This window comes from Juglans microcarpa x Juglans regia, chromosome 6D (genome assembly GCF_004785595.1).
Source record: "Juglans microcarpa x Juglans regia isolate MS1-56 chromosome 6D, Jm3101_v1.0, whole genome shotgun sequence".
Taxonomy (NCBI): Eukaryota; Viridiplantae; Streptophyta; class Magnoliopsida; order Fagales; family Juglandaceae; genus Juglans; species Juglans microcarpa x Juglans regia.
The window spans coordinates 32,882,658-32,893,560 of record NC_054604.1 but is presented as its reverse complement, the minus strand read 5'-3'; the positions used below and the strand labels follow the sequence as shown (position 1 = coordinate 32,893,560).

Below are 10,903 nucleotides of genomic sequence, written 5' to 3'. Positions count from 1 at the left end.
CCTCCTATGCGAATTAGGCTTTATCTCTAGAGCGCTCATGAAACCAGGATATAGACATAATGTCAATCCACGTGTCGGCTTTTATGAACTACCCAAAGAGAAGAAAAATTATATGTGAGATATATCCGACTAATTGTATAGAATCGCTAGTTCAAAGCTTGTTTACTATGCCATTCTAGTTAGCTTTGATGTATTTTCACTATGTGAAGGTTCAAGTCCAAAAGACACCTTCATTTATGTATAAGTTTTTTTATTCTAACCAAGATGTATTTTGAAAATGGTGGGAGATTGTTGGAAATATTTTCAAAATAATATATATAATATTAATTATTAACAATATTTTGGAGATTTATTTTTGGAAGTTATGAATTATTTTGAAAAGAGAGAAATTAATAAAAGTTTATAAGCTATTGCATATGGTTATAATAAATTGGGTTCTTATGGATAAAACAAGTCATTCGTTGGCTTAGTAGTATTGATGAATTTGGTTAATCCAAATGATTGGGGTTTGAATCACCCTCATGACCAAGTGGGGTTTTTATCCATTGATTTATGGGGAGCAACACCCAAATCATGGGCGTGCAGCCCAAGGTGCGCACACTTGTGTGAGGCGGATGGCAAAGAGGCAGTGTGACCGTTAGTTGGTAATAGGCAGGATAAATATATCTGTTTGTATAAGATTACAAAAAAATAAAAAGTTACAACTTTTCATTCACATCCTTTGGCCCTCTATAAATAGACCCATTGGCCTACAAATTTAATATATTATATAGAACCATAGAATTCAATAAGACAATTTCGAAATTCTCTCTCTCTCAAAAGTTTTCATTTCTTTAAAACTTGTTATTAGGATCTATTCATTCTGCAAAGAACAGATTTCTCATCTCTTGGTGGAATAGCAAAATCAGAGGGTATTCGGGGTGTAATTTCGTATGTGCATAACGCAGTTAGACAATAGATTTGTTCTTGCCTTTATTGTATCTTAGAGGCAAATTCACTTATAACCCGTATGCATACCGTTATTAGTGGAGGCGAATATTTTCTTAACGAAAGCAATATTTGTAACGCACCTTTAAGCAAAATTTTCTCTCACTATTTTCTATTTTTCAGCCCCTTTGCACCAACTATATATATATATATATATATATATAATCTAAAATTGAAACTAGTGAAAAGAGGAACAAAAAATAGTAAACATTAAAAGTACACTCTAATTATTATCATTATTATTGTTGTTGTTTTTATTGTTATTATTATTTTTCTTAAGAAAACACAGCATATCCCCAATTATGTGAGCGTTCCCAACTCACACCTATTTCCTTTAAACCGACACCCTATTTTTGAAGATCTCTAGTAATCATCGCTAACTTCAATGGCGACAGCGAGACTCACGTCTCTCAGGTCTCGTCAACGGTATGCTTGACACTTACAGTTTCAGCCATATATTACTACAATCCCAACCTCAAGCTTGGCTACCAAAAGCTGTTGGAGCACGCTAGGGTGTTTGTTGTCGAGGGAGACATCAACGACGCGTCATTTCTCCTGATATATCTTGACATAAGTCAAAATAAATTGTGTTCATATTACTTGTAAGTGTTTATTTTGCAGGTTTTATTGTTTGTCTAAAGATTCTTACTACCGTTTTGGCCTTTTGTAATTTTTACGAGGATTTTGTTGTGTTTTTAGGATGTCTTAGTTAGGGGTGTAACCGGTCCGGTCCAGTCCGATTTTATACAAAATCTAGAACCGAATCGATATGTACCGATCTTTTATTTTTCAAAACTGATTACGCCCCGGTTTACCTCCTAAACCGGAAAAACCGGTTTCCGGTCCAGTCCGATTTTTCAGTTTTTTTAAAATGTAAAATATATATAATAAAGTGTTACTTCTTATGATAAAATGTTATTAATAATTTAATATATATATATTATGTTTAAAGCATATGATCAATTAAATTTTCATCTTTAAGATTAAACTTTTATTTTATAAATTATAATAAAATTATTTTATATATAATTATATTAATAACATATGATCAAACAAATTACAAATGTTCATATTTAAGATTAACATTTTATGTTATAATTTCTAAATTATAATATGAAATTATTTCATATATGATATATAATTATATATTATATATAAAAATTTAATATATAATTATATATTATATATAAAACTTATATATATATAAATATTTTGTATAATATATAAAATTAATTTTTATATATATATTGTTTCCAACTGGTCCGGTCCGGTTCCGGAAACTACAGAACCGAAACCGGACCGGTTCCGGCCAGTTTTCATATATAAGAACCGGTTCTGGACCGGACCGGTTCAAAACTGGATCAACCGGTCTAGTCTGGTTCGGTCCGGTCCGATTTTCCAGTTTAAATTTGCACCCCTAGTCTTAGTCATTTTGATATCTGGGTTTGGTCTTTTTTTTTATTATTATATTATTGTAGCCCTCAGGTGTCTTAATGTAGCCACGATTTTCCTCCGCCACAAGTGAGGGCTTATTAATAAAATTGGGATACCATCCTCTTCTTAAAAAAAAATATATATTAATTCAACATAATCATTTCTTTTTTAGGTGGATAATTATTTTGTTTAAGGAATTATACAATTAATTACGTACAGTACACCACCAATTTGATATAATTAATTATTCAATTCAAAGATTGATCTATTTGACTCCTTCAATTAAAATAGTCAAATTAAGATTGAGACATATACATATCAAATAAAGAAAAAAGTCGATATCTCTTATGAGTTCCTTTTTTATTGGTTTGTTCACATTTTTCTCTGTATTCCAGTCCAACGTATAATTTAATATTCCAGTCTAAGAAAATACTTACCCCAACATTTCAACGGCCTCGCACATGCTACGAATCTGTTCTTTTTCCATTCATGTGGATTGATTTCTCCACTGTCATTAAATTACATATTATCCCTACTATTTTTTCATCCAGTTGCTGTGATAATACTATATAATAATAATGAAAAATGCTATACGTCCATATACAATTTCTACTCAATTTATTATTAAAATATTAATTTATTTTAAAGTTATTTGAAAGAGAACGATGGCAGAGACCGAATTAATTATTTCACGAGGAAGATGTTAGAGAAATTATCAGGTGGCGGCCGGTACTTGTGCATGCATCTCGCCTCAGCACATCAGCACTTGATGAATATTCAAATCACGTACGGACAAAGAATTTATAAAACAATTAACTCCCAGCACAGACAAAAACTACCACATGATTCAAACCATGACGGTCTCTTAAGATTTTTTTAAATGTCGTTTCCACCTTAATTTCTTCACCCAACAATTAAACATACTGAAAGATTTTGACTTCTATTAAAAATGATAATAATATTTTTTTTATTATATTCTATCTAATTATAGAGATAGATATAATTAGATAGAGATAGATATAAAAGTAAGTAAAAATAGATGACTTGACACAATTTTGATACCAATAATGCTACTTTGTCCTCTCATTTTGACCCCTTATTTTGATTGCTCATTATTTATTTTTTTTTTAATTTTTTTTACTTACTGATTAAGAAAGTGACTATTAGTGTATTGATATTTTTTTATTTTTTAAAATCTTTTAAAGATGTTAAAAAATGTGAAATGAAAAAAAATAAAATACATGGACGGCTGCCCAGCATTACTTTTTTGATAATCATTGATCAATCGAAACGAAAATATTATACCTTATAAGGGAAAATAATAATAAATAATACCCAATTATAATAATTAAGATATGTATATATATATAAAGTAAAAATAGATGATATATATGACACAATCTTAATCATCAAACCAAAATAAGTTTTATATGTGCATTACAGATTTTTTATAGCTCGAAGATAGAAAATGCATGTCAACATTAATTAATAGTTTAGGGTGCAAAATGTAAATTACATCTATTAATTAGAGGGTGAAACGTATTTTCCCTTCTTTTCTCTTTTTGAATTAATGGAGGATAATTCACTTTTTTAATACCTTATATTCAAACAGAGAAATTGATAAAAACATCATGAGATATATAGGGATCCACAAGTGCCAAAGCAACAGAGAAATTGCATAATATCATGGTCCTTCTAATTGAGAGAAATATTTTTGTTAGTTGACGTAAATCAAAGGGGAAAAAATAATAAATATAATTTATTAGGTGTTTTTCAAGGGGCCAACCCTTTACGTTCTATCTCAATAAAACTAATATTAATATTAAATAATAAAAAAGAGGATTTTATTACCTTCTGGTTATAATCATTTTTTTCTGGACATGTTGTCATTAACTGATTGGAGAAATATCTGTTATTTTCACCGATATATCAATCTAAACGTCGTACTTAAACGGGTGGATTATTTAATAAAAAACTTTCGTCACTAAATCGAGTACATGCCATTTTGAGTTCATGTAATTCAGGGGAAAATGCATGGTTAATCTCATGTAATTCAATGGTTTTTTTCTAAAACATCTTAACTATGCATCTAGAAAAGGAAAATATTATAACGTGAATCCATGATTTTACTCCTTCAAAATTATTGTTAATTTATGTATTTTACTTTTTTTTTAATGATACTTACGAAGTGATTATTAACGAATTGATGTATGCGTGCGTGCCAAATTACGTACAGTACTTGCATTCTTAATCGCATTAGATCTCATGTAGTCGGGTTTAACGACGTGGAATATTATTCCACGAAAATCTCTGTCCACGTGAGGAAGGAAGTCGGGATTTTCACCTTGCAGGTGGCCGAATTTTCAATTTTGGGGACTGAAACTTTGAGTTCGAATTTTTTAATTAAGGTTGAATCTACTCAGCTATATGAGTTTGTTCTTTCAAACTTATCAGCACTATTACAATTGTATTTCATTAACCATTAATAAAAAGTAAAAAATAAAAAATAAAATAAAATATATAAACAGTAACTTTGAAGGGACAAACTCATAGAACTATCGTTTGTTTTTACAGATGAGATAAGAAAAGATGAGAGAAATTAAGATTAAAGTTAAAAATTAAATAAAATATTATTAAAATATATTTTTCTAATATTATTTTTGTTTTAAAATTTAAAAATTTTGAATTGTTTATTTTATTTTGTGTAAAAATTTAAAAAAAATTGTAATAATTAAATGAGATGGAATAGATTGAGATGTATCATTTTCCTTTATAATAATATTTGGAAAATGAAGGGGTATTGGGTAGCATTAACTAGAGCTATTTAAAAAAATATATTTTGAAGAGTTCCGTTTCTTTCTTCTTCTTTTTTAATTATGCGGTGTTTTTTGACGTATGTTTTGGAATATAGTACTATATATCTTTGACTAAAAAAATCATCTAACTTTGGAGGGATTTTAACTAGTTCAGGCGGCCTATAAAAAGTAGACTGATCCGAAGCAGTTCAAGACTTCAGGCTCTATATAAAGGCGTGCTCAAACATGAGTACTTGTGCAGATCAATTCTAAAAACTTCTCTATATTTGTAAGAATCTTGACGTTCTCAAAGATCAAGCTGTGACTTTCGTCCAAAGTTCCAACTTGTAAGATCTCTTCATTCATCAGTTCTAAAACTATATATATATTTCCTCAAATGTCAATATTATCTTTTTGCAGCTTGCTTTCTTATGCATGTTATGGTATGGTTTACATGCATTTTGTATCCTCCGTAATAATACTGATCAATTATCATGGTATTCAATATATTTTTGTAATCATTAATCATATATATATATATATATATATAAGTTTGTTTGCATTAATTCAACATAATCTTTTCTTTTGTAGGTGCATGCATATTTTATTAAACAAATTTTACAGATAATTACAACACACAGTACCATCTATTAATTTACTATAATGAGTCCGATCAAGACCGATATATTTGACTCCTTTTTCTATAGAAAAAATAGTAAAATTAAGATTGAGCAATATATATATATATATAATAGCTAAAACAGGTTGAGTCACGTGTATATATATATATATATATATATATACGCGCGCACACATAGAAAACACTAGTAAACAAGAATCCAACCCAATATTAGACCCAAACAAAATATTTCAAAGTCAATTTGAATATTAAATTGTAAAGGTCACTACAAGAAAACTGTTTATTTGTGGCCAGTTAATTTCAACGAAATGACTATTTACAGCTAAAATGAGTCTATTTTGATCACAAATAGTCTTTTCGTCTCAATTAAATGGCCACAAAAGTCCGTTTTTCTTGTAGTGAGTAGTGCAGGTTACGAGAATTTAATTGTAAAAAGCTGCAAGAAAATTAAAAAAAAAATGGGAGAAAAAGAGGTAGCCCATATGACTCAAACTGTAAGTGCCCATGTGATTTCCATCCCACTAATCAATGGTAAATTAAGAGTGTAACCACAGTAATATGTGAGCATTATTTTATGAAAAGTTTTTATAAATCTAATACTTCGATTCTCCGTAACGAAATATCTATACATACTCAACCTCCACCGATAGGTCTCATTCCATCTTCTTCCTTGCTTCCCAGGCCATGCTTCAACCCAACACACATCACATACATATTCCTAATTTTGATTTTTTCACATCGCCCTACACTTAATGCAGGTTCTGCAATGGGATGGTGGAGGTCCTATGCTGGCGACGAGAGTTTTTCTAGCTCAACTCTCTCTGTTTTGATCAGTACATTTGCGGTGTTATGGTTGCTATGGGCCATCAAGAAACAAAGAAAGGCTGCAGTACCTCCATTGCCACCAGGTCCTCGTGGCTTGCCAATAGTCGGGTACCTTCCTTTTGTAGGCACAGAACTTCATACAAAATTTGAGCAACTGTATGGGATCTATGGCCCCATCTACAAGGTTTGGCTTGCAAATAAATTGTGTGTTGTGATTAGCTCACCCTCGCTAGTTAAAGAAGTTGTTCGTGACCAAGATGTAATATTTTCCAACCGTGACACTAACATAGTTGCACGTATCGTCACATACGGGGCAGTCGATATTGCTTTTTCCCCACATGGTGCTGACTGGAAGATGTTGCGGAAGATGTTTGTGAGAGAGATGCTAAGTCCAGCAAATCTTGATAGTACCTTGCCTTTACGAAGAGAAGAGGTAAGGAACACCATTAGAAATGTGTATGACAAAAAAGGCACCCCTGTAGATGTAGGGGAGCTGGCGTTTGTAACGGTGATGAATGCCATCATGAACATGCTGTGGGGTGGCACACTACATGGAGAGGAAGGGGCTAAGTTTGGAGCAGAGTTTAAGCATATCTTTGCAGAATTAGTGATGATTCTCGGAAAACCAAATGTTTCGGACCTTTTCCCAGCTTTAGCAAGGTTTGATTTACAAGGGATCGGAAGGAAAGCAAAGAGGATTTCCCAAACCATTGATAGAGTACTTGATTATGCCATTAACAAAGAGATCAAGAGTTTGGCCAAGGCCAAAGAAAATGGAACGACAAAGACAGGACAAAAGGACTTTTTGCAAGTTCTCTTGGAACTAAGGGAGCAAGATGACGGTGCACCATCAATGAGCATGACCCAACTCAAGGCCTTGGTTTTTGTATGTATATATATATATATGTGTCCGCTTTTCTACTTTTGCGTTTCATTACTTTATATATAGTCGAACATGAGGAGGGGTTGAGTTTGCCATTTATAACTTTAACTAACTCATAGACATCCAAAATTTATTTTGGTTTGTTTGTTAATTTTGTTTTTCAATTTTCAGTTCAACTAATGATCACCTTACTGTTGTTTAAATAGGACATAGTGGTGGCTGGATCCGACACCACAACAACCATGTCAGAATGGGTGATGGCAAGATTGTTGAAGCATCCAGAGATAATGAGAAAGGTCACTGAAGAATTAACAGAAATCGTGGGGTTGGACAACTTAGTTGAAGAATCTCATTTGCCCAAATTACATTATTTAGAAGCGGTTATTAAAGAGGCGTTCCGTTTGCACCCACCTGGTCCTTTCCTATTACTTCGTACTCCAAGTGAATCTAGCATCATTGGAGGGTACCTTGTACCCAAAGGTTCTAGTATTTTCCTGAATGTTTGGTCTATACAAAGGAATCCAAAGTATTGGGACAATCCATTGGAATTTAAACCTGAAAGGTTTTTGAATAATGCTTCTGGTACGTTTGATTATTCGGGCAACAATCTTAAGTATTTACCATTTGGGTCAGGGAGAAGAATATGCGCAGGACTTACACTCGGAGAGAGGACACTCAAATACATCTTGGCTTCATTTTTGCATTCCTATGAGTGGAAATTGCTACAAGGTTCAGAGATAGAATTTTCTGACATGTTCGGTGCTATTACCAAGAAGAAGAATCCAACCATTGCAATTCCAACTCCAAGGTTATCTAAGTCTGAGCTCTACACAGAATAGTACAATGTGAGAAATATACTTTATTGTATAAAGCATTTGTATGCACAATAACTAGGAGGTTTTGATGCTTTTCACTTCCTGTAGTTCTATAGACAATGTAATGATGGTTTCCAAATAATGCCATTTTGCTTGTCTGCAAAGAGGCTTATACGTACACTCACCTGTATCTAGATTTGCGCAATTATTGGCCTATGAATAAAACCTTGTCTCGCGTGGTTTTATAGTAAACAAAGTTTTGTTGGGCGTTTTGTATTGTAATGTTCATGTAAATGAAGTCTGCATGATCATCTTCGCCGATTCTGAAACATATACTGACACAGTGGAAAGCATAACAAAGTCTAATCGAACATATCTTCCAAACTTGGATGACTTATCATGATCGGATTCTTTATCCTTAACATCCCCCTACAAGTCCAACAAAGTGGAAACTACATTAGCTTGGAATGGATTGTTGTAAAGTTTGATGAAGACAAGGCTTGGTAAAGATATTTGTTAGGAAATAGAAACTTGGTCTCAGTCAGTTTCTTGGCAACCATGTCCCTAATAAAGTGAAAATTAATTTATATATGTTTTGTACGAGCATGGAAAACTAGATTTGTTGACAAATACGTTGCATGCTCGTATGTTGTCACACCATAAGATAGGGGATTGTGAGAGTTTAATACCAAGTTCTTGGAGTAAGGAATGAAGCCAATGAATTTCAGCTATTATATTGGCCAAAGCCTTATATGTACCCAACCTTGGTGCTTGACCAAGCCACTGTAGCTGCCTTTTGTAGTTCCATAAAATCGGATTCTATCCTAAGAAAATAGAAAATCTTCCAATTGATCATCTATCATCACGGGAGCCCACCCAGTCGACATTCGAAAATGCTTGTAGAATAGTATTTATATGTAACAGTACCTGGACCCAATCAAACTCAATTTTTTTTATAAACTATTTATTTTGTTTTAGTTTATTTTTTTTTATTTATGTTTTTTCCACACGTTAACTTCCCCGCATGTTTTTTTTTTCTTTCCGTTTATATTTCTTGTTCACCCTTAAGTCTTCTGCTTGTCCACTCCATGCACACACACGACTCTATTCTCAGCCTTTCCTCTACATACACGTCTCCCTCATCCCTCTAGAGTTTTCGCATTATATATATATATACACATATCTCTCTTTTCTCTCGGTTTACCACTGCCGCCGCACCATACCTTCAAGCAGCCATACACGGAGTCAACCTTGCACCCTAGTTTGTCGTCCAACACCATCACGGAAGCCCAAAACGATGTGCACCCTTGCCGAAACTGTAAGCCAGACCACCGTGAACCACTCCCACTGCCAAGCCCTTCCACGCCGCAACCCACACGACCAAGCCTAGCCTGAAACACTCAAACCACATCCCGCACGATGGAAACCACCGTGTGTTTTCATCGCCCAGAACTCTCACTGTCCTAAAATTGACGCAATCGTGCATGCATTGCATCTCCACAGATCGCAACTCCACCTCGACGTGCGTCACCTCCACTTGACTATCACTGGAAGTCCAACTCCTCTGTCGTACACCGCTGCACCACCACCAAAGTGCCGAGAACAACCATCTGCGGAGTGATCCGAAGCTCCGTTGTTTTGGGTCCGAAAAATATAGCAGTCCTTGCTCAAGCCGTTCCACTGAGCTCCTCTGGCAGCCTCTCCCTCTCCCTGTGCCCCTTGGTTTTTCAGCCATGTTACACGACGGAAGCCACCACACATAGCTCCCAACCACTCGCACGCTTCTCGCTGTCCCACGGTGAGCTCTCTCCCCTTCCGTATGCCATACTCTCTCCGTCTCTCACTTATACCTTCATTGTGTTTCTCCCTCTCACTCTCTCTCGCTTCCAGTGCTCCGTCGAGATCACCGCCGATACGTTGCTAAGCCTCTAGCCCCTCGCTGCGTCTCACGCTGCCGCGTGATTCCTCTGTGAGTAAGCCCCTGCCATGCAAGTTATCTGTTTACGTAGGTCATTGTTGGTTTTCAAAGAAATGAAGGAAATTACATTAGTGCCCTTTTACTACATGTTATATTAATGTGCTGTTAATTTTTTATTTACGTATTAGTACACTCTTATATATTTATGATTACATAAATCACTTAAGTATTTTAACATGTTATTAAGTAAAGATTTATTTTAAGAGTAAACAATATTGGAGTAATGTTGTTTTTACACTTTAGATATGATTTAGTCTATTTAAAAATAGTTATGTTTATTTTAAAATATTTTGGGATAATTATATTATCTAGTATTAAACTTTATAGTTTGTTTTCAATAATAAATAGATCAAACTTTTAAATGTTTTAGTCATAGTTATCAAATCAGCAGTGATGATTTTAGAAAGTGATTATTTGAATTTTAGGTTTTGAGGAATTTAATAGGTTATTTTAGAAGCGTAGGATTGAATATCGAAATATGAGATTAATTGAAAATTTACGAGAATTATGTGATTATTTGATAGGTTACGATTAATTATTGTTCAA

The 10,903-nt window shown here is 33.5% G+C and overlaps 1 protein-coding gene across 2 annotated transcripts; it reads left to right on the top strand.

Moving 5' to 3' along the window:
- The first annotated feature begins 5,437 nt into the window (after positions 1-5,437).
- LOC121236220 (flavonoid 3'-monooxygenase CYP75B137-like) lies at positions 5,438-8,631 on the top strand. Of its 2 annotated transcripts, none has more exons than XM_041132760.1 (3): positions 5,438-5,563; positions 6,615-7,567; positions 7,771-8,631. In XM_041132760.1, exons 2-3 carry the CDS (start codon positions 6,623-6,625, stop codon positions 8,401-8,403), a joined length of 1,578 nt encoding a protein of 525 aa, XP_040988694.1. In that variant the 5' UTR covers positions 5,438-5,563; positions 6,615-6,622; the 3' UTR covers positions 8,404-8,631. The 2 variants fall into 2 exon arrangements, with proteins under 2 accessions (XP_040988694.1, XP_040988693.1); XM_041132759.1 differs by having other exon boundaries at positions 5,482-5,618; positions 6,616-7,567.
- Positions 8,632-10,903: the final 2,272 nt, after the last annotated feature.